The 24,110-nt window shown below is 36.6% G+C and overlaps 1 protein-coding gene across 2 annotated transcripts; it reads left to right on the forward strand.

Annotated features, from left to right (window-relative positions):
- Positions 1 to 23,666, forward strand: SUMO1 (small ubiquitin like modifier 1). 2 transcript variants are annotated; one of them, XM_033112667.1, is made up of 6 exons: positions 1 to 164; positions 11,898 to 11,972; positions 15,141 to 15,218; positions 18,512 to 18,583; positions 20,466 to 20,534; positions 22,820 to 23,666. In XM_033112667.1, the coding sequence occupies exons 1-5, from the start codon at positions 153 to 155 to the stop codon at positions 20,517 to 20,519; spliced, it is 291 nt and encodes a 96-aa protein (XP_032968558.1). In that variant the 5' UTR covers positions 1 to 152; the 3' UTR covers positions 20,520 to 20,534; positions 22,820 to 23,666. The 2 variants fall into 2 exon arrangements, with proteins under 2 accessions (XP_032968558.1, XP_032968557.1); XM_033112666.1 differs by lacking the exon at positions 20,466 to 20,534 and having other exon boundaries at positions 8 to 164.
- The last annotated feature ends 444 nt before the right edge of the window (positions 23,667 to 24,110 follow it).

Here is a 24,110-nt window from a genome sequence, read left to right on the forward strand (position 1 = left end):
GCGTAGCGGAAGTGACGCAAGCAGTAGCGGAAGTCCCTCCAGCCGCGGTGTTGTGCTGTGGGGAAGAGAGACGGATTTGTAAACCCCGGAGCGAGGTTCTGCGTGCCCGAGGCCGCTGCTGTGCGGAGACCCCGGGGGAAGCCACCGTCACTATGTCTGACCAGGTACCGGGCCGGCGGCCGTCCGATGGCGGTGACTGGGGCCTTCCTCGGCAGGTCCGCCTGCCGCTGGGCTGGAGCCAGGGATGGAGGCGCGGGGGAGGGGAGCGCAGAATGGGGGAGGGGGCGGCCGGTGGGGACTCGGCGGGCGAGAGAGGGGAGTGGACTAGGGCCGGAGACGGCGGGGCCTGCCGCGGGCCTCCGGGAGCCGTCCTGCCCCTCTCCGGGCTCGCTCATCACCCTCTGCCACAGCGTCTCTGGTCGCGGCCTCCCGCAGGTCGTCCCCCTTGCAGAGCCCAGCTTCCACCTCCCGGGGAGGGTGGGTCCCCGGGGAACCTGTCTGCCTCCCTCCCAGAGGACTGGTTGCCGAAGCAGGGCTCTAGGCCCCAGTTATGTAACGGGAGAGAGTCTGCCCGGGAGGCTTCGTGGCCCTGAAAAGCGCCTGGACTCCACTTTTTGGTTCTCGGGTTTTGGGTAGCCCTGGAGTAGGGACGTTGGGGCGGGGAGGGGAGGGAGACATTGTCTGGTGTTGCTGGGAACCTAGAAAGCACTGCTTTCCGTTCGGATTGCGGCGGGGGCCGGGCCGCCGCGGCTCTTTTCTGAGTCTTTTTCCGTGTGGGGGTGCAGAGCTGTCGCCTCTTTTCTTGTACTTTTCCATTTCTTACTCGGGATTGGTTCAGCAACTCTCCATTTGTAAGGGAGCACTCAGAATAACCAAGAAACAAAGTAGAACAAAACCGCTCGAGCAACAGAAAACATTTCCCCTGGGCATTAACCTGGAGATGACTGATACTTTTGAGGAAAAGGATAGGAATACTGTATATACTCGTGTATATACTCGTAGAGCCGTTGCAGGACATTTGCAGAAAGCTGCCTGTTACGGCAAAGTGCTCCGTCTTAATGTTAATATCAATGATTTACTTGGGATTTGTACTTAAATCAGGAGCGTTCGATTTTCCGTGGTAAGTTTTTCATATTTTCCTAGTTAACCACGTTTTACGGCTAGTTTTTAATTAATAAGGTTTTTGTCTGGTCTTTTGTTTGCTCAGACGACTTTGACTTTTCAAAGTATTTTTAGACCTTTGCTTGTTTAGTGATAGTTATCTAGAAAACTTTCAGTCAACTCCCTAATGTACTTGAACTTAAAAATTTAACACACTTATATTCTCTTGGCATTTAACCCGGGTCAGTTTTCTTTCTACAGCTTGGTGAGAGCGAGTTCGGCTTTTGTGGATTTGTACTAGTGTGCAAAATGTACATAAAAAATTTTAAAGTTTAACCATAATCTAGATTAGTTTTGGGGATCTTATTACTAACGGTCTAGGTTAATTCCCAAGTTGGTATGGGAATGGCCGTTATAAGTATCTACCTAGATAGTTGTTTACTTGGTTACCAGGGAGTAAATGAACAGGTGTAAATGCTTAGTTTTCATCAGCCTTTTATTTTGATGCTCAGAAGTGACTAGGAAGCATGTTGAAATTTACTATAGTGTGATGAAAGAGTAATGTACAGAAAGAATTATAAAGTAAATTGTAGAGTTTATTGCTCCAGTTTGAATTCTGGTCATTTAGAAAGACATGAAGGAAGAAATAAAGGACCTAAGACACTAACAGGTGGTTTTAGGCCAGAGGTTCTTTAGATTCTTTTTTAGGGGGCCTCAAAATTATTTTCATGATAATACTAGGACATTGTTGGTCTTTTTCATTCTGGTTCTTTCATGAGTGTTCAGTGGAGTTTTCTAAAGACTAACGTGACCTGTGATATCACAACAGATTGAAATGTAGAAGGAGATGTGAAAAGCCAACTGCTTTCTATTAAGCCAGACATTAAAGAGATTTGCAAAAATGAGGAACAGTGCCACTCTTCTCATTAGTTTTGTTCTGAAAACTTTTTAATAAAACTGTTATTTGCTGATATATGAAGGGTTTGTTATTTTTAAATGAATTAATCTTTAAAACATTTCTCAGTTTCAATGTCTAATACTATAAACCTCAATAGATATAACCAACCTGACAAAAATTTTATGGGGAGGGGGGTCTAAATAATTTCTAAGAGCATAAAGAAGTCCTGAGACCAAAAAGTTTGAGAATTGTTCTAGTCTGATAGACCAGCATCATTAACAATTGGGACCCAGTACAATTTCATGTTGGGTGCTAAGAATTTAAAGAGGTATAAAGTTGAACTCTTACCTTTAAGAGGCTTATGAACGGGAGTAAGAATCCCAAGTTACCACTGTGCAATATCAGCAGCATGAGTCTGAACCAGTGCCCCCAAAAGACAATCTTTATTTAAACAAAGTTTTGTTAGAATGTCTTTTCTGAGGCACCTTTCAGGAGGTTATTGTCTGGTGCTAAGATACTGAAATTGAGTAATAATTTCAGGTTAAAATAGGGGGGCATTAAATTCATAGAAGACTTAAATTGCTGGGTTCTCCATTGATTAAAGAATATTATATTTGGAATTTGAGTGAAACACTTTTTTGCAATTCTAACAATCCAGCATTGTCCAGTGGATTTGTGGACCATTAAAAAATAATCATCTCAAACATTTTAAACCCAAGTTTCGTGGACCTAAAGGGCTGAAAATTCACTGAAATTGTTATGGAGTGTTTTGTGAGTATTTGTGCATATGTTTTTTCCTTTCTTTTTTTACGGGAGAAAGGGCCCATAACTTTCATCAGGGATACATGATCCCTCAAAAAGTTAAGGAGACCCCAGGATATTCAGACTTATGGCAGCTCAGGGCCCACAGAGAGAGTGACGTGAGTTGTTCCCAGAGAACCCCAGGTGGAAACCTCAAGCCTTCTAGGACCTAGCCTTGAAAGTCACTTCTGCCTTCTTAGGCAAATCACTAAGGCCAGCCCAAATCAAGGGAAAGGCACTTACTGACTGACTGACTGACTTATTTATTTTTTATTGAGATGAAATCACAGATATTAGTTTCAGTTGTACAGTATAATGATTTGATTAGGCGTATATGTTGCAAAATGATCACATTAAGTCTAGTTAACAGCCATTACCACAGTTACAATTTTTTTTTCTTATGATAGCTTTAAGATCTACTAGCTTAGCAACTTTAAAAATACATATACAATACAGTATTGTCACCAAGGGAAAGGCATTTAGACTCCCTTCCTCAATTGGAGGAGTAACAAAGGATTTGCAGTTGTCTGTAATCTACCACATTAATTGTATTCTGTCAGGTTAGCAACGTTCCCTGCAGTATTCTTTATATCTCCCTGTTGATGTTTATTGATCTTACTGTTAGCTTGAAATAGGAGAGAATATGATGAAGTGGGTGTATATTAAAATTTATATTTATGTATACTACTATTTATATCATAGAATAAGTATGTTAAATGACTATGACTAGAGCATGTAGTGATGTTACGCATGTCATGCCTTAGAGAGGAATGATACATTCTATCTTTGATAGATATAATGAGGTGCTGCTAATGGATGTCGCATAGATTATAATAAAACATTTCAAAGGAAATGTCACCTAAACAATATTTCATACCATTTGAAAACAATATGTTACAGTTAGAGTACTCATGAAGTTTAGTTGAATAGTTCAAATTTCAAAACTATAAAGCAGTGGTAAAATGTCTTGACACACATTAAGCCCTCTAGTGGTTAGAATGTTTCTATTATAGCTGTCATATATAGTGTTACAATTATTTACTTAAATGCCTTTCTCCATTCACTGTTCACTTTTGAGGGTCAGGAATCAGCCTTTATTCATCTTTTATTTCTGAGGTGTCTAGCGCAGTGACTGGATACTTAGTAAAAGTTTTTGAAGGCTTGAGTGTGAGTCAGATTCATTCATTTAACAATTCTTTGTTGAACTGTCAGTATGTTTGAGGCATCATTTAGACTCTAGAATTGGAAGGTTGCCTCAAAAACGTGAGAGCACGGGGGCCGGCCCGGTGTCTCAGGTGGTTGGAGCTCCATGCTCCTAACTCCGAAGGCTGCCGGTTTGATTCCCACATGGGCCAGTGGGCTCTCAACCACAAGGTTGCCAGTTCAATTCCTCGAGTCCCGCAAGGGATGGTGGGCAGCGCCCCCTGCAACTAAAATTGAACACAGTAACCTTGAGCTGAGCTGCCGCTGAGCTCCCGAATGGCTCAGTTGGTTGGAGCGCGTCCTCTCATCCAGAAGGTTTCCGGTTCGATTCCCGTAAGGGATGGTGGGCTGTGCCCCCTGCAACTAGTAACGGCAACTGGACCTGGAGTTGAGCTGCATCCTCCACAACTAAGACTGAAAGGACAACAACTTGAAGCTGAATGGCACCCTCCACAACTAAGATTGAAAGGATAACAACTTGACTTGGAAAAAAAGTCCTGGAAGTACACACTGTTCCCCAATAAAGTCCTGTTCCCCTTCCCCAATAAAATCTTAAAAAAAAAGAAAAAAAAACATGAGAGTACAAATCTTCCTCCTCTTTCAATTCCCATGTTTTGTCCTTGAGGAAAGGTTGGTTGTTATGGAGTGGTTTACCTTTTCTGATGTGTTTGCATAGCTTCTTGCTCTTTACTTCTATTAGCAATAGTTACCTGATAACTTTATCTCCAGGATCTCATCATTTGCTTCTTTCGGGACATTGGGATTGTTACTGACCATTTTCTTTAAGACTTGTTTAGTATTCCATTTGGAATTTTCTGAAATTGTGATTTATTTGTTTATTTTTGGTAGATAATTCTCTGATACTCTACTTCCTTAAAAAAGTCCCATGGGTAAGTTCACACAGATCCTCGGTGTGAACTTATTGAACACCTTAGTTTTGCAGTTTACATTTTGGATTTCCTGCAACATGACTTAGGTTTATTTAAAGATACGTTGTATTTTTTAAATATTTTTTTATTTGACTATTCTTTTTGCATTCCTTTGCCTTTACTGAGCTATTGAGAATCTGAAAGAAAGACCTGAAGGAAGGAAGGGTGGAGTTGTTTTTTGGACTTGCTGTTCTCAATATCTAGGGCCAGTTATTTTTAAAGATTTTACTGGAGAGTAATAGATGTAAAAAAAAAAAAAGTGCACATAAATGTACAGTTTGCTGAATTTTCACAAATTGATCCCATCCATGCAGCCAGTACCCAGATTAAGAACCACTCTCCTAAATACTAATACACGCATTCATTTTGCCTGTTTTTGTACATTATAACATTTTATATAAGTGGAACCATACTGTATGTACTTCTGTGTCTGGCTTCTTTTGCTCAGGATTGTTTGAAGATTTGTGTGTTGTTAAATCTCATTGCTATGTTGCATTCCATTCTGTGACTGTACCACAGTTTACTTACCCATTCTGCTTTTGATGCACATTTGAGGTAGTTTCCTGGGACCTTTTTTTTTAATATAAGCCAAATGATACCTATTTATAGCACCTCTGTGTCAGTTTGAATTGCTTTTAGAGTACGTAACAGAAAATCTGATTGGTTAAGCAATATGCAGTTTTTCTCATGAAACTAGAAGCCTAGACATAAGTAGTTCAAGGGCTGGTAAGGCAGTTCCACAGTGTCTTCATACTCTTTTCTCCTCTGTTCTTAACAGATATCTTCACTCTCATGCTTGTCTCCTGGCAATCACAAAAAGGTTTGTGTCTTTGTTCCAGGCAGGAGAAGGAAGGAGCAAAGGGAAAAAGTATGCCAAAAGTATGTACCAGCAAAAAGTATGCCATCTTATATCTCATTGGCCAGCACTTATGTCACGTGGCCATAAGAGAAGCTGAGAAATATGTTTTTTAGCTGGGCAAATTTAAATTCCCATTTTTAAGGAAGAAGGGGAAAATGGATATTGGATAGGTAATTAACAATGTCTGCCATACCTCTAAATCTGTCTGCTAGTACTTTTGGATATAGTCAAGCCAATTTGTTTGAGGTTTTGCATAGGTCCATAGTCTAGGCTCAGAGAGGAGGTTTTACAAAACCCGGGTGATTTTCAGTTATAATTTTTAGTTCCTCAGAAGTTGTCTGTGCATATCTAGTGTTTAACCACAACTCTAGGGTTGAATGTAAATTTACAGAAGACTCAGTATCTTGACGGTTTGACTTAAACTTTGAAGTTACAGCACTAAATCTGGCCAGTTCCATTCCCAATCTCTAGTACTGTCTTATTCAGTTTGAACATAGGCCACATAAAGATGAAAGTGTATGTGTATATTTGTGTTTTTAGAATTATGGTAAATCCACCAAAGTATGAGGGAGATGACTTTATTATAATTTAGGGGTTTGTATCTTTTAATTATGGATCTAAATATTAGAATTATGCAATTTAACCCTGATTGAGCTTTTTTCATTAGAAAATAAAATGAAATAAACTGATGCATTATAATAAGATTTATAATTAACAGATTTTCTGGAAGCTTTGCACTTTTTTGGTTTGCATTTTTTATGAAATGTTTTATGGAAAATTTTAGTGTGTGTATAATCGTACCCATATATCCATCTCTTGGCCCATTTTATTTTGTCTACACTCCCTCATTTCTCTCCCTCATATTATTTTGAAGCCAATCTCAGATATCACATCATTTCATCTGTAAATATTTTAGTATGTATCTCTGAGAGAGGACTTTTTCTTTTAATGTAACCAGGATACTGTTATCACACCTTTAAAAATGAACAGATTTGTTAATGTCATCAACTAAGAGTAAATGAATTCTTATTTTGGGTTTCCCTAGAATCTCCCCTTGTCCAGAAGAATGAACAATCCTTGTACAACTGGAAGAGTCAGTGACAGAGTGGGGGTAGTTAGATGTGATGCTCTCTCCATGTGATTGAATTGTCAGCATATTGGATACCAGAGAGCTTCTAACAAGGGTTCTTGTTCTGAAATTGCACAGTAAAATCCTCTGCATGAATTTTTGAACATTTGTAAATAAGGATTGTTGTGTCTTCTGTCCTTTCCAGTCTAGTTCTCTTTCAGCTCCTTAGCCAACCTTTATTTCCAAGCTGTTCCATCTATGTCTTGGAAAGAAGAATTGATAGTGCCAGGTACCTGATAAATTTCTTTATCATTCCAATTACCATGATTCAGTCTGTGGATGATACATACCTGAAATTGTAGAGGTTTCCAGTTCCTCTCTTTGATCTTGTATATACGTTTACTTTAATTTCCATTACCAGTTTCTGGGGCTATTATCTTTTCCAGCCAAACCAGCCAGCCCTCTCTGGGATTCTCTTTTCTCGGATGACCTAGAGTCCCAGACTCAGTGCTGAATGCTTTCACTGTTTTATAACTAGCGTGGCATACCATTCTGTTTTGGCTCCTTTTTTACGGGGAAAGAAGGAAAGGCAGCACACAAAAGACACAGAGATCACTGGAAACAAACTTTGGTCTTTTTTGTCCAAGATCATCTCATTTTCCAGACTAGTTTGTCAAAAGAAAAAAAGATAGCACATGAAAAGTTGGAGGACTGCATTAAGCAAGCGTGGGGCTATTAAACAAGTGGTAGAGCTGACATTGCTGTAGCGCTTCAGAGTTGGGAAGAGATCGCCAAAATGGAGTGACTAGGAAACCGACAGCTTAGTTTTGGAAATTTCAAATGCTAGTGTTCACATGTTCTTATGAAATTGAAGTGAATTATCTCTTATCCAACTGTGAATATAAAAAAAGCTGAAAGGATTTTTGTTTGGACTAACTGTTGTGTACAATAGAAGAATGAAGCATTGGTAAGATTTTGTGGTATGATACAGAAAATAGAGCTGTCCATGTGATTCAATAAGCATTAAACAATTGCCTAGTATTTGCCTGACCCTACAAAGATTACAAAGATGAAAAAACTTGGATCTCTGCTTGTAAACTTGTAGGGAAGACAAGACATAGAAAACTGTTACAGAAAACATTAATTTATTAAACAAGCACATTGAATATCTTCAGAGTTCCAGGCACTGTGCTTGACCAGAAATACAAAGAAAAGGAAAGCATACCAATAGGAACTCGATCTGCTGGGAGATACAGATATGCAAACGTGGTTACAGAAGAAAAGTAAGCAGTATGGGAGCATTTAGGAGAGTGATCAGGGACATAATTTTGAAAGGGGAGTAGGATGGGAAAGAGCATTCCAAGCAGAGGGATTAATGTGTCTAGAGATAGCAGAGAGATGGTAGAGGGTGCCGTGTTGGAGGAATTGTAGATAGTTCAAATGGCTGGAGCAAGGGATATTATTAGCAAGAGAGAGAGGAGAATAAGGCTGATGTGTTAACCAGCACATGAAGGACCAGTGCACCTCAGCTCAGGAGTTTGAACTTCACTCTGATGATTCTGGGCAAATCGGATTGCGTTTTAGAGCCATGGCCTTGGTGGTGGTGTAGAGAATTAATTGAAGAGAGCAAGACTGTTATGTCTATTAGGGCTGTTGCAGTAATGTTAATGAGCACCAATGGTGCTTGCACTAAGGCACTGGAATGGGAGAATGGGGTAGATTTTAGAGCCACTAAGACAGAGAATTGTCGGAATGATGAATGATTGAGTGTGAGATTTAAGAGGGCAAGAGTAACCAAAGATGATCTGCATATTTCTGTTGTAAGTAGTTGAGTGTCTTGTAGCCATTTATTGTAATTGGGAATCCAGGAGGAATTGTAGATTTTATTTATTTATTTATTTTTAAATTTTGGTTTTCAGGAAGAGAAGTCAAAACTAACAGGCTTTAGACTGCATTTGGTTTTTAACTTACATTGAGGTACACCCATGGGCATCCAAAGTGGAGATATTTAAGCACTTGGATAAATGAGTGGAAACTCAGAAAAATGGTCAGGTTGGAGAGAATGATTGTGAGTTAGTAGTGCAGGCATACCTTGGAGCTATTGCCAGTTTGGTTCCAGACCACTGTAATAAAGTGACTTGTAATCTTTTTGCTGGGGAAGGATCTTGTGAAAAATGCAACTTCTGTGAAGCTCAGTAAAGCAAAGCTCAATAAAGGAACGGTATGCCTGTATCTTAGAGGTAGTTGGAATCATGGGTCACCCAGAGAGACAAAGAAAAAGCAGAGGATTGAAGACATGGAACCCAGAGGAGCCACCAGCATTTAAGGAAATCGACAAGATGAGAGAATGGAATCTTGGAGGCCAAAGATGGAGAATTTTCAAGGAAGGAAAGTCATCAAGGAAGAAATGTCTGTTAAAGAGTTAAAGATGAGATTTGAAATTGTTCATTGGATTTAGCAAGAAGCAGTTGAACTAGTAGTCTTGGTGAGAGCAGTGTCAAGTGGAATGGTGAGGGCTAAACCAGGTTACAGGGGGTTGAGTGAAAGTGGAGATGTCAAATGCTGAGTCCTCTTATGTAAGAGAAGTTTGGCAAAAACGATGAGGACAACAGCTAGAGAAGATGGTCCAGGGGGAGTATTTTAAAATTGAGGATAAATGCTATAATAGATATGAATAAATTGCAAATAAGAACATTAAAGCAAACCATTAATCCAATTTGGAAGGTTTAGGGCTGCTGTGGTTCCTAGAAAAGTGTTTTAAATACTGGGCTTCAGATGTGTGGGATGGATATCCGTGAGATGATTTCAAGAGAAGCTGAAGGAGGATGTATATTCCAGGTACAGAAACAGACCACAAAGGGCAGGAGGTAGAAAAATGCTGGTAGACATCTACGGTGAACAATACATAGTCCAATTTAACCAAATCTTGGCTTTGTAAAGAAAGTGGTGAGAGAAAAATGAGAATTGAGCTTGGTAATAGAGAAGCTCAATGTGGTGGTGTGGAGTTTGGCTCTAGGCCTTAAAGTACTGGAAATTATTAATGCTTTTTGCTCTGGGGTGAGTTTTACAATTAGAGAAGCTGTGCTTTAGAGGGTTCTGAAGCAGTATGGAAGATGAATTGGAGGAGGGGAAAAGGACTCTTGTCCTGAGTAGCCTCTGTAGCCACCCTATCTAGGAAACATTGGAGCAAATCACCCCGCTGTGCTGCTGGGGTTGGGCTGGGTGGTTCTCCTTTGTGCTAACTCAAATAAGCTTCTTTACTAACACCCCTTTGACCAGTTAAAGAGAACTCAGGTCTTTGTTGCTCTTTCTTGCCCTTCACTGCATGGAATAAGCTGTCCTTGCTCAATCTAGATACTTAAAGGAAGAAGCAACTGTTTACTATGAATTTAAATTCATAGAAATGCGGTGGTAAGACTATTTGAAGAGTGCTCTAGTTTTCAGGTGAAATACTGTCTCACTAAAGAAGGTTAATTTTGTGTGCTGCCATAATATGCTGTAGTCAGCAAATATTGAAAGGACTGCAGAATGAAAAACAGGCAAGGATTTGCATTAACAAAGTCACTACTGTTACCTAAGCATTTCCTTAGACTCTCGCCTACATCTTCATGTTAAAAGCTAGTTCTCGTTTAATACTAGGTTGGTGCAAAAGTAATTGCGGTTTGAAAGGTTAATAATTGCGAAAACTGCAATTACTTTTGCACCGACCTAATAGGTTCTGTTAAATTTTGAATGTTAAAGAGTTTATTAGTTCTAAGTTACTGCCATGAGATACACAGGTAGGGGGGCCCTGTTATTTTACTTGTAAAATACAGTGTGGTTGGTTATATTCTTACCAAGTGTGGATTGACAGTTTGAAATTGTTATGAGTAATAGAGTATATATATTTAAGTAAGTGGATAATTTGGTGGCCAAACTAATGTGTAGCACACGGGAAATCTTCTTTTATCACACTATTGAGTGAAAATAGTGTGATAGTTTTACTTCACCGTGAAGTTGTTTGAACTAATTTATTTTAACTTCATTTTCTTTTCAGTATCTCTTCATTTGAAATAATTTTAGTCCTCTTTTTTTTCTGTCTTCCAATTTTTTCCCCTTTCCTTTTCCTACAGTGTTTCCCCGAAAATAAGACCTAGTCGGACCATCAGCTCTAATGTGTCCTGTGGAGCAAAAATTAATATAAGATCTGCTGTTATGTTATATTTCATTACATTATATTATATTATAGACCCGGTCTTACTTTAATATAAATAAAGGTCTTATATTAATTTTTGCTCCAAAAGACGCATTAGAGCTGATGGTCCGGCCACGTCTTATTTTCAGGGAAACACAGTACTTATCCTGTTTGTGCTTTTTTTCTTATTCCAGTTCAGTTCCCCTAATTTTTTTCAGCAAGCCTAATCTAAAATTGGATATAATGCTTCCGATGGTCTAAAATAATAGATGGTATAAACTGATTTGTTTCGACTCGGGGATACATTAAATCAATACTTTGCTATTTGATTTTCCTTCCTAAATAGACTTTGCTTATGCTAATGTGATTAATTTACATTTCTTAGTACAGTTTTGTAATTGGAGTAGTTAAATTCTCCAGATAAGCTGTGAGAGGATAATCTTGTCACAATGTTTGGTTAAGAATTCGAAAAGAGTGGTTTCCAGGTTGTTGGTCTGCATCACTTGGTAACTTGTTAGAAATGCAAATTAAAGCTCCACCCCAGATCCCAGACCTACGGAATAAACTGGGTGGGGGGTCCAGCAGTTGCAAAGTCCTTCAAGTGATTCTGATGCCCGGTGAAGTTTTAGAACTGGGACTGTAGGATGATAGTATAAAAGAGAGATCTCTTTCTTGATTCCTGGTGAACTGGTATTTGGGCCAGTAATTGCTTTAGGACCTTTTTTGTTTAATTGAGTGGCAGAGAAGATAAATGCTCTTTGTATTCTCACATGCAGATTTTGTACTCTGAGCTAAAGTAATCATAAATGAGTAATGAAAATTGCATATAGGAACTTATATCTTTAAATGTACTTTTCTTTTAGGAGGCAAAACCTTCAACTGAGGACTTGGGGGATAAGAAGGAAGGAGAATACATTAAACTCAAAGTCATTGGACAGGTGAGTTTCATTATTTTTCTCTTTGACTCTCCTTGAATGTGTGAATAATTTCTGACACACAGGGAAAATGATTTAAGTAAGGCAAGTTATTTAAAAATGACGTTTTCATTTACTATACATGTGTCTGTTGGAGGATGAAGAGGCTGATAACTGTTTTTTAATTGTTTTTCTAGGCAGATTTAGACACCCTAATTTCTCCAAATCAAACCTTTTTCTTGGTTAATATGCTTCAGTGGCAAATACAGTGAATACTATTGAGTGATAAGACTTGGGCCCACCTTAAACAAAAGTGCCTCTCGGCTTTTTTCGTGAAAATTTTCTGTTTGCTGGCACCTCATTTTTCCAGACTCTGGCCTGTGTCTTATTGACCCTTTTTGAGATGTTAACTGATAATTAAGGTTAGCTAAAAATTGTTAGAAGAATGAACCTTCATAATTGTTTTCTTTTAAAAGGACAAAAGACAGAATTGGTGGACTCTGACCATCAAAGTGTGAGAGTACCATTTCCCCCCATTCTCCCACCATGAGATATTACTAGGCCTTCAGTTTTGTGCTAGTATGATAGGTAAAAATTTTTTGTTTATTTTGCATTTCTCTGATTGTCAGTGAAGAGTAATTTTTGTCTGCAACATTTACATTCTTCTATTGATTGTGTTCATATTCTTTTCTCATTTTCTGTGATTATTTTACTGAAAATTTTATTAAGATATAATTCACATACTATAAAATTCACCATTTTAAAGTGTATACTTCAGTGGTTTTAGTATTTTCACAAGCTGTTGTTTATCCTTTACCACTATTTAATTCCGCAGTATATTCATCACCCCAAAAAGACATGCTGTGCTCAGCAGTAAGTTCCTATCCTCCTCGCCCCCCCAGCCTCTAGCAACCACCAGTCTACTTTCTGTCTTTATGTTTTTGCCTATTCTGGACATTTCATATAAATGGAGTCAGATGGTATGTGGTTTTTTGCATCTGGCTTCTTTCATTAGCATAATATTTTCAAGGTTCGTCCAAGTTGTAGCATGTGTCAGTATTGCATACCTTTTTATGGCTGAATAATGTTTGGTTGTATGCATATGCCACAGTTTTTCAGTCATCAGTTATGAACATTTGGGTTTTTTCCATATTTGGGCTGTTACAAATATGTTGCTGTGAACATTCGTGTACAAGTTTTTATGTGGAGCCATGTTTTCATTTATCTTGGAGTGGAATTATTTGCTCAGATGTAGTTGTAACTATAACATTTTGAGGAATTATCAAACTGTTTCAGCAGTGGCTGCACTATTTTAGCTTCCCACTGGTAATGTATGAAAGTTTCAGTTTCTCTACATTCTGATCAATACTTACAGTTATCTGTCTTTTTAGTTATAGTCATCCTACTGGGTGTGAAGTAGTATCTCATTGTAGTTTTGATTTGCATTTCCCTGATAACTAATGATGTTGAACACCTTTTCATGTTCTTATTGATCATTTGTACATCTGTGGGGAAATGTCTATTCAGATCTAATCCAGGGTCACAAAGATTTATATCTATAGATTCTGTTAAGATTTTTATGGTTTTAGCTCTTAAAACAAGTCTTTGATCATTTGAGTACTTTTTGTATGGGTTTGAGGTAGATTCTGACTTCTTTCTTTTGCATGCGGCTGTCCTTTGTTCCAGACCATTGACTGAAAAGTCTGTCCTTTTCCCGTTGAATTGCTTGACATCCTTGTCAAAAATCAATTGACCATGGCTTTATTTCTGGGCTCTCAGTTTTATTTCATTGATCTACATATCTGTCCTATTCCATGGATTACTTTTCTAAAAATTCCTGATTTGGAGTTCTTTATATTTTCTTGATTTTTCTTGTCATATGTTGTGAATGTTTTCTCCAGCGTCTCTTAATTTTGTTATGGTGCAGTAAAACTTGTTTGTGGAAAATAGTTTATATTTTTAGTAAGTCAAATTTATCAATCTCCTTTTATTAATGGCTTCTCAGTTAAAATCTTGCTTTAGAATAAGGATTTTTCAATGTCAAGATTAGGGAAAATTTTTTTCTTAAGGAGAAAATATTTTTAAAAAATTTTTTTAATGTTAGTCCTTTATTGACCTGGAAGTTATTTAGTGTATGGCATGAGGAATGCTATAGAAATTTTGTCTGTTCATGAGAATTTGTTTTACTTTATAATTATAGTCACAAAAATATTGTAAACATTCAACTTCTAATATACATTTGTGAATGTGATATATAATCATAAGGATTGATGTTGAAGTTTTATAGTATGCAAGTGTCAGTATTTATTTCTCATGGTTGCCTGATAGTTTGCTTGACAGTCTGGGTAGAAGAAAAGAATCTGTGGTCCCACAAATCAATTTAAGTGACATTTTACTCATATGTGAATAACCAGCCTTTGTGGGGTGACTTTTTATGGCAGGAATAAGTTTCTCAGTCTGTTATTTTGTGGTATATGTCTCTCTCGTAGTTTGACCACCTTCAGTGACACTTCAGTTGGGGGAGAGGTACTTTTTGTTTTGAGTTGCTTTTGGTGGGGTGTTGTGATAATTCAACTTCTTTTATTTTAAAAATAGAATGGATATACAATTATGAAGGAATGCATTCTTTTTTTTTAAAGATTTTTATTGGGGAAGGAGAACAGGATTTTATTGGGGTACAGTGTGTACTTCCAGGACTTTTTTCCAAGTCAAATTGTCCTTTCAGTCTTAGTTGTGGAGGACGCAGCTCAGCTCCAGGTCCAGTTGCTGTTGCTAGTTGCAGGGGGCACAGCCCACCATCCCTTGCAGGAGTCGAACTGGCAACCTTGTGGCTGAGAGCCCACTGGCTCATGTGGGAATCGAACTGGCAGCCTTTGGAGTTAGGAGCACAGAGCTCCAACCGCTTGAGCCACCGGGTTGACCCCGGAATGCATTCTTATACTGCTCATTTTAATAACCCAAGACAGATTGTCTTTGTTTGTTTTATTTCTTATTCTTTTGAAATGGGTATAAAGCAATTTTGAGGATGATTAGACTGTTTTAATAAAACCTGTTAGGAATGCTAAAAAAATATTTTAGTGGGAAAATACAGGTGACAAGGTTCATTTTTCTGTTTGTATAATTAAATAATTTATTTCAAACAAACAAATAGTTTACACAAAGAGGAATAATTTTTTTCTTTTATCTCCTTAGGATAGCAGTGAGATTCACTTCAAAGTGAAAATGACAACACATCTCAAGAAACTCAAAGAATCATACTGTCAAAGACAGGTTTGTATGTTATTGTATTAAATACAATGCTTTATGTGTCATTAATTTTTCTTGAGGGCTTACCAGCATATTTAACAAGTAAATTCTGGTGATCACTATGAAATTTCCTTGCGTGTTTAGCCATATGTTAAATTAAGTACTAATATTATTAGTTTATTATCTTCATAAATAGTACTATATACTCTTATGGCTAATTGCATTTTATATTTTCAATATCAAGAAATTTTTCTCTTTAAAAAAAAATCATAAAGAAATCTAATTAATTTTTGAATACCAAATCCTTAACAGATTCTGGCTGTCATGAGCTAGATTATTAGATCAATAACTAATTACTTTAACCTGCCTGAATTCAAATCTGGGCTTCACTATTGTCTGACTATGGGACAATGAACAAGTTATGTGTCTTATTTCCCCCTTAGTGAAATGGGAATATTATGGTGCCTATCCCAATAATGATGAAATAAAATGACCTACATAAAGCTCTTAACTTGATGCCTAAAAATGCTTAGTAAATGTTACCCATTATCATTAAAATACATTGTTTTATAATTGTAATTGGAATTAGGATACAGATACTCCTCCACTTATGATGGGGTTACAACCCAATAAACTCATAAGTTGAAAATATCGTAAGTGAAAAAATGCATTTAATATACCTAACCTGACTGAACATCATAGCTTAGCCCGGCCCACCTTAACCATGCTCACAACACAATATCCAAAAAATGCTGGCAGCACAGCACACTGTAGAGAATTGGTTGTTTCTCCTTGTGACCCTGTGGCTGACTGGGAGCCCCAGCTTTTCTCCTGCCCAGCATCATGAGGGAGTACTGGACTGCATATTGCTACCTGGGAGATCGAAATTCCAAATTTGAAGTATAGTTGACCCTTGCACAACATGGGGGTTAGGGACTCTGACCCCCCCAGCACAGTGCAAAATCCACGTATAACTTGATTCCCCAGAAATTTAACTACCAATAGGCTATTGTTGAGTGGAAGCCTTACCAACAATATAAATAGTTGATTAACACATATTTTGTATGTTATATGTATTATATACTGTATTCTTACAATAAAGTAAGCTAGAGAACAAAATGATACTAAGAAAATTATAAGGAAGAGAAAATACATTTACAATACTGTATGTATTTATTGAAAAAAATCTGCATATACGAGTAAGTGGACCCACACAGTTCAAACCTGTATTGTTCAAGGTTCAACTGTATAGTTTCTACTGAATGCATATCACTTTTGGACCATTATAAAGTCAAAAAATTGTTGAGGTGGAGACCATCTGTATATAGGAGACAACCAAAATACATTTTAATAATTGAATTGTGTTACATGATATTAACTCAGGTATTGTAGGTTTTTTAGAAGATTCCTTTTTACAATTTAAATTTGTAACTTACATAAAAATCACTTTTGCCAAAGGAAAAAAGAGATCATGTAGGTATTAGGATAAGTAAAACAATAAACATTTCTCTCTCTTCTGTTTTTGATGTTAATTGTTAAACTCAGTAAAATCTTTTTAATTGGGGCTCAACTAGTTCACATTTGTAACACTGATGAGGGCTAAAACTAAGATATTCATTAGGGGAAAGGAACATAAATAACATATACTATGCTGGGTACTTAGATATATTATCATTTAATCCTCACAACTCTGAAAATTAGATAGCCTTTTAACCCCCTTGATAGACCAGGGAGTTAATTATTGAGGAAAAACAGTGCAAAGTAAAGAAGTAAATCACAAAGCTAAGGAGAAAACTAAACTTGGATCCAAAATTAAAGGTGCTAGGCTTGGGGAGATAATTAAAATACAACATTAATTTATAATTATATCCAACTTTATTTTTATGCTTCAGAGTATACTTTACGGTCTCTTTAGAAAGGGTTTTTATACTTAGTTTACAGAGGTTTAGTAAATTTTCCTTATTTTTAATGATATGCAAGGAATAGGAAACTTAATTTATCTATCTATTCAACACTTACCCAGTAGAGAGAAATTGAAAAGTATAAAAAGTAAATATTTATTGAATCATTTTTCCATTTTGATTTTGTAGATTGGTTTCTATAGAAACGTTTTTGACCCCAACACAAGATAATTATTGGTTTACGAGTAAATTAAAATCAGAGAGTATTCTGCTTGTGTCAGTTATGTTTATTTTATAATTTACTATAACCCTGGAAAGAAATTAAAGTCAAATGAAGGGTAAATTTGCGTGGTCTCATATGTGTAGTACATATTGAAAAATAGTTTTAATTTTTTTGGATGTTTTTGGGATGGTGTTTAAACAGTGAAAATCTTTTTCTTTTTTAAACAGTGAAAATCTTAATACATTAAGGTATTGAGTAAAACTTTCATAATACTTTTGTACTAAATAAATGATTCTTCCACCCCCCTTTTTCCGCCTCCCCGCCACACACACTTTGGTTCAAGCTGTTGTTTCTCAGTTTAGTTGTGTAGGACACAGCTCCCTGGCCCATGAGGAGGCCGTCGGTCGCCCGTCAACCGTCAGCCTCATGGCAGCTCTCACCAGCTGCTGGCCGCTCATGGCGGCACACAGCAGGCGGCGACCTCAGCCTTAGGAGCACGGCGCTCCAACCGCCTGAGCCACAGGGCCGGCCCAATTTCTTCAGTTGAACTTATTAGTGAAGTTACTTCTCTTTATATGAGTCATCTCTTCCCTTTTAGCTATTTTTGTTGAACAAGTGAGTAGGAAAATATATGTTAATATCTTTTGTGATATTTATTGTGCTGTCCATGCCATCACAGTTTACTGTAGCTTATCTGGCTAACGACGGTGCTTTACCAGTTTCTGTGAATTAATCTATTAAAACCAATTTTGCTTGTATAGTTGGAAGCTAGTGAAGGTGCTCATCTAATTTTTAAATTTTTTTATGTTAGCTTCCAGATTTGAGAGGAAACTAAAATAGTGATCAAGAGCACAAGCTTAGGAACAGATTTGGCCTTAAATTCATGGCTAGCTTGTGTGCCCTCTCCATACCTTAGGTTCTCTAGCTGTAAAATGAAGGTGATAATACATACCTTCCAGGGTTGCTGTGATGAATGTTAATGTTTATGATGATGTATGTAAAACACTTGTAATAGGGTGAGCCTAGCAAATAGTTGGTACTCAACAAATGGTAATTATGATAGAATTAGCTCTCTGGTTTCATGTTCTGCATATTCTGTTGAAGCTTTCATGTTTGTTTTTTTGTGCATCAAAACTCCTATTATCTATTTTCTAAGATTTGTGTGTATATAAATATGTTTTTTGCCTTTTTAGGGAGTTCCAATGAATTCACTCAGGTTTCTCTTTGAAGGTCAGAGAATTGCTGATAATCACACTCCAAAAGAAGTGAGTATAATTTCTTCTCTGAGTCAAGAAAATTTTTAATTATGCGCTGAATGATTTGGTTCACTGGTATTAAATTGCCCTTTTCATGAATATTCTCTGATTTAAGTGATATTATTTGTCAGAGAGAAAAATAGTCTTTGGGGTTGAGCTTCCTATATATTGGCCTTCAAAAGTGCCAATAAGAAAAGGTACAAGGTGGCAAATGAGTACCGAGATTGTCACGAGGCACACACTATATCTTTTTGAAGATGGACAGATATTCCTCTAATTTGGCAGATTTCTGGTACACTTTTCATGGTGCTGGTGACCTTTATGGTTCAGTCTTGACTTTTGACCCATTTTAAGAACTTAATACAGAAGCTTAGTGTATATTAATATATTTGGTTCTGTCATCTTGGCTTATGTTTTTAAATGTTTTTGTGTCTTCGTTTGTTTTATTATATAGACTTTTCTTTGTTTACATATGCCTCCCCCTTCCTCCACATAGAGGCATTTGAAAGTGATAAAGTTTGTGAGAGAGTATGTGTATATGTATTTCTATTTGAACGGATTCTTTCCTCCAAATACAAAATAGCATTTCTAATGCTTCTGATAGTGGGAACAATGTATGGTTATTATTTTTTTATTTTGAAAACATTTTAAATTTAGAGATTAGTGTAATATTCTCCTGTATAATGTGTTCCCTAGATTTGCCAGTTATTAACATTGTGCTGCATTTTTTTTCACTCTGTCTATAGATACGTATCATCGTTGGTGGACCATTTGAGATTAATTTGCAGATATCATGACCCTTTACCTGTAAATATTTCAGTGTTATCTCCTAAGAGCCAAAGTTTAATTATCAAATTAGGAGATTTGCCATTGATAGAGTACTGTTATTGAATATGCAGTCAAAGTATTCAGATTTAGCCATTTATTCCAATAAGATCCTTTATAGCCTTTTTTTTAAATCTGACCTGGGGTCCCAACTAGGATATGCATTCTAACTAGTTATTATGCCTCTAGCTTCCTTTAATCTGGAGCAGTTACTCAATCTTTGTTTTTCATCACACTGACATTTTTTTAAAGAGTAAAGGACAGTTAGGTTTTAGAATGTCCTTCAGTTAGTGTTTGTCTGATGTTTCCTCACGATTCGATTCAGTTTTACACTTTTGGTATCAGTGGCACAGAGTGAAACTGCACTTGCAAATAAATCACATCAGGAGGTACATGAAGCCCATTTTAAGATTGTTATGGGTAATATTAACTTGCGTTACTTAGTTAAGGTGGTAATTGCCAGATTTAGCCATTGTAAAATTATTTTCCTTTGTAATTAATAAATAATTTATGGGAAGATACTTTGAGACTGTGTGAATATTCTTTGGATATTGGCCAGTGGGGGCCCCTTCAAGTTGGCGTCTGTGTTCTAAGTTTTATTTTGAAAATTTCAACTTACAGAAAAGTTGGAAGAATAGTACAAAAAAATTGTACTCTCTTCCACCTAGTTTCACTTATTGTTAACATTTTGCTGCCTTTGCTTATTATTTCCTCCCTCCTGCCCTCTCTCCCCATATATGTGTGTATACAGTATGGCCATTTACTATTTAATATTTTAGTGTGTATTTCGTAAGAACAAGTATATTTTATGTGACCACAATATTGTTAATCAAATTCAGGGCACTTAACGTTGTTAGAATACTTTAATCTACAGCCTAATTTTGTCATTTGTCCCAATTATGTCTTTTATAATAAATTTTTTCCTCTGCCACAGGATCCAGTTCAGTATCAACATAGTTTAATGAAGTGCCTTTTTAATCATCTTTAATTTAGAACATTTCCTCAGCCTTTCTTTGTCTTCCATGACATTTACATTTTTGAAGAATACAAATCGATTATTTTCTAGAAAGTCCTGCATTCGGGTTATGTACTTTTGGCTGGAATACTACGTAAATGGTGATGTGTCTTTCTCAAGGTATAATATCTGGAGCACTAAAGCCCTTTATTGGTGATGTTAATTTTTATCACTCAATTTAACTTTTCATTTTTCTTTGCAGTTGTTATTTTTCCCATTTTAAATAATTTGTGGGGACGTACTTTTGAGTATCTTCTTTCTCATCAGACTTTACCCCGTAGGTTTAGTATCCAACCACTTTCTTGAGTATTCCTTTGCTTTATGGCACAATAAGATGTTCCATATTCATCTTGTATTTTCCCTGTCCTAGCTTGGCATAATTTCTTGATATAGAATAGATACTTAAACCTGTTAGTGATACCTTCTCGCCATCATTAAGAGATGATCTTTTCAGAAGATGGGGCAGTGGGAGAGAGTAGATACTTAGGGAGTGACCTCAGGTCCTGTTGTTCGTTCATCTCTCCTGATGGTACTTCTTGAAGCTCTAGTTTCATATTCTCCATAGTTTGAGGACATGTGTTGCCTTCCTGATTTAAAGCTTCCTTGTAATGATTGGAGTTTTATTTCTTGCAATATTTACTGGGTTATATGTAGAATTAAAATTAAGGTTTAATAGCATCTTTAATAATTTTAATATTCATGTATGTACCATGATCAAAATAAGCATAACACTAGAGCCAATCTAATCACTTAAAAAATCCTAAATCCATATAAGCCTGTGTTTTATTTTTAGTTTTCTTAGCATATTTTAATTACTATATTTTGTAATGTACAAAAGTGTCACCAATAAAATACAAAACTTTTCTTATTAGAGGAAGTTACTGATCTTAGACTTTCCTTTAAAATTTTGGTGTTCATTTGTTTTTGTGATCCATTATAGTTCAGTGGAAACTGCTAATTTTTTATTTCAGTCTGCGTTTTACAGTGCTTCTCAACTCTGGTTGCACACCAGAATGAACAGATTCACAGTCCTTTACCCTCACTGAGGGTAACACCGGGGTTGCTATGTGACACCATCGCCCTCTCATGTACTCTTGTCTTTTTTAAAGAAAGAATACTCATAGTTAAAAATAAAAGTAATAAACCAAACACCCGAAGTATATAAAACGGAAAATATACTCTGAATATGTCTGCATTCTCATTTCTCAGACGCAACCATTGTTAATATTGTAGTCCCCCTTATCTGCAGTTTCACTTTCTGCGGTTTCAGTTACCCACCATCTACCATGGTCTGAAAATATTAAATGGAAAATTCCGGAAATAAACAGTTCATAGGTTTTAAATTGTGCACATTCTGAGTAGTGTGATGAAATCTTGCACCATCCTGTGCCATCCTGCCCAGAATGTGTGTCATCCCTTTGTCCAGTGTATCTATCCATGTAGTATACGCTACCTGGCTGTTAGTTACTTAGTGGCTGACTCAATTATTAAGTCACCTGTTGTGGTGTATCAGTGCTTGTGTTCAGGTAACCCTATTTTTACTTAATAATGGCCCGAAAGTGCAATAGTAGTTATGCTGGCAATTTGGATATGCCAAAGAGTAAAGAACATACTATATATCTAAATTTTGGGGAAAAACATTATATATATAAACATTGTATATATAAACATTTTGTGTGTGTGTGTGTGTGTGTGTGTGTGTGTGTGTGTATATAGGGTTCAATGCATATAAAGCACATTAAAAGAAACAGTAATTGCCTATACTTTGCTTACTGTTCCATAAAAGGAATTTTAAAGGATTCCCCCCCTTTTTTTCTGTAAGAATTGAAAAGGGGTGGGCTGAGAAGTCTAGCTTATAAAACTGAAGGTATCAAATAAAAATAGATGTATAGATAATTTTTCTGCATTGAGAGTGGTCACTATAACAAAATTAGCTATACGCTGGGAGGAACTGTAGATGACAAAGCATACCACTTGGAAATAAATCCTTTGGCAGCCTTTTTGCTACTAAAACCACATATATTTCAAAGTGAGATCAGGTTTTTTGAAAGAGAAAAGGGATTTTATCCAGTACTTACGTCTATCAAACTATTATTTAAATTATTAAATACATGTTCTATTAGTTTTAAAACTTTTTCAATAAACACTGTCCTTTTCAATAAACACTTCAGTTTTATACAGCGAATACGCTGAAAGTGAAATTGACTCACCAAAGTAATGAATGACTATAGACAGATCAGAAGGAAAGTAATATTTCTATGTTCTTTAGATTAAAGGAAACAGGATTCTTAATCTTAGAACAGTTAACTATGGACCACTTATGTGTCTTTTTGCACTTTAAAACAGTGGCAATTAAAAAACAGTGCTTTTATATTCTACTAAAATATTTTTCTTTCCTCTTATAGCTGGGAATGGAGGAAGAAGATGTGATTGAAGTTTATCAGGAACAAACGGGGGGTCATTCAACGTTTTAGATATTCTTTTTATTTTTTTTTTCTTTTCCCTCAATCCTTTTTTATTTTTAAAAATAGTTCTTTTGTAATGTGGTGTTCAAAACAGAGTTGAAAACTGGCACCCCATCTCTTTAAAACATCTGGTAATTTGAATTCTAGTGACCATTATTGTTCATTATTGTTTGTTTTCATTGTGCTGATTTTTGGTGATCAAACCTCATCCCCCTTCATACTGCCCTCTCCTTTTTAAATATTACATGTGTGCACAGAGAGGCCACCTTTTTCAGGACTGTGCATTTTCAGGCTTGTGATAAATAAGATCGACCAATGCAAGTGTTCATAATGACTTTCTAATTGGCCCTGAAGTTCTAGCCTATGATTGCTTCACTCCTGGACTGTGACTTTCAGTGGGAGATGGAAGTTTTTCAGAGAACTGAACTGTGGACAAATGACCTTTCCTTAACTTGAAGCTACTTTTAAAATCTGAGGGTCTGGACCAAAAGAAGAGGAATATCAGGTTGGAGTCAAGATGACAGATGTGGTGAGAGTGAAGACTAACTCCAAAGATGGCATCCCTGAAGAGAAAGCGTTTTAAGAGTATAGAAAAAAATTTGTCAGAAGATCCCAGAAAAGTTCTAATTTTCATTAGCAGTTAATAAAGTTATTCATGCAGAAGTGTGTACAACGGAACACTGTTCTTTTTGATTTTATTTGTAACTTTTGGCCTGGGATATGGGTTTTAATGGACCTTGTCTGTACCAGCTTCATTAAAATAAACAAAATATTTGTAAAAACCGTACTAATGTTCATTTTATTTTTATTATTATTTTTTATTTTTTAATTTATTGGGGTGACAGTTGTTAGTAAAATTACATAGATTTCAGGTGTACAATTCTGTATCACATCATCTATAAATTACATTGTGTGTTCACCACCCAGAGTCAGTTCTCCTTCCATCACCATATATTTGATCCCCCTTACCCTCATCTCCCACCCCCCAACCCCCTTACCCTCTGGTAACCACTAAATTACGTTCCCCAGATTAATTTTCAAAACCCCATGGCCATCTTATGGTTACTGATTGTTTTATAATCCCCTCACCTTCCCCCTTACCCCCACCCTCATTTTATTTTTAATTGTACAGGAAGAAAAAAGAAAATGCCTAAAACATAAGGTTTTCTTGCATAATACTGGAAATTACTGTTTGTACGTGGTACAAATAAATTTCTTTCTTCAGCGCACA

Source organism: Rhinolophus ferrumequinum, chromosome 8, assembly GCF_004115265.2.
Source record: "Rhinolophus ferrumequinum isolate MPI-CBG mRhiFer1 chromosome 8, mRhiFer1_v1.p, whole genome shotgun sequence".
NCBI classification, from domain to species: Eukaryota; Metazoa; Chordata; class Mammalia; order Chiroptera; family Rhinolophidae; genus Rhinolophus; species Rhinolophus ferrumequinum.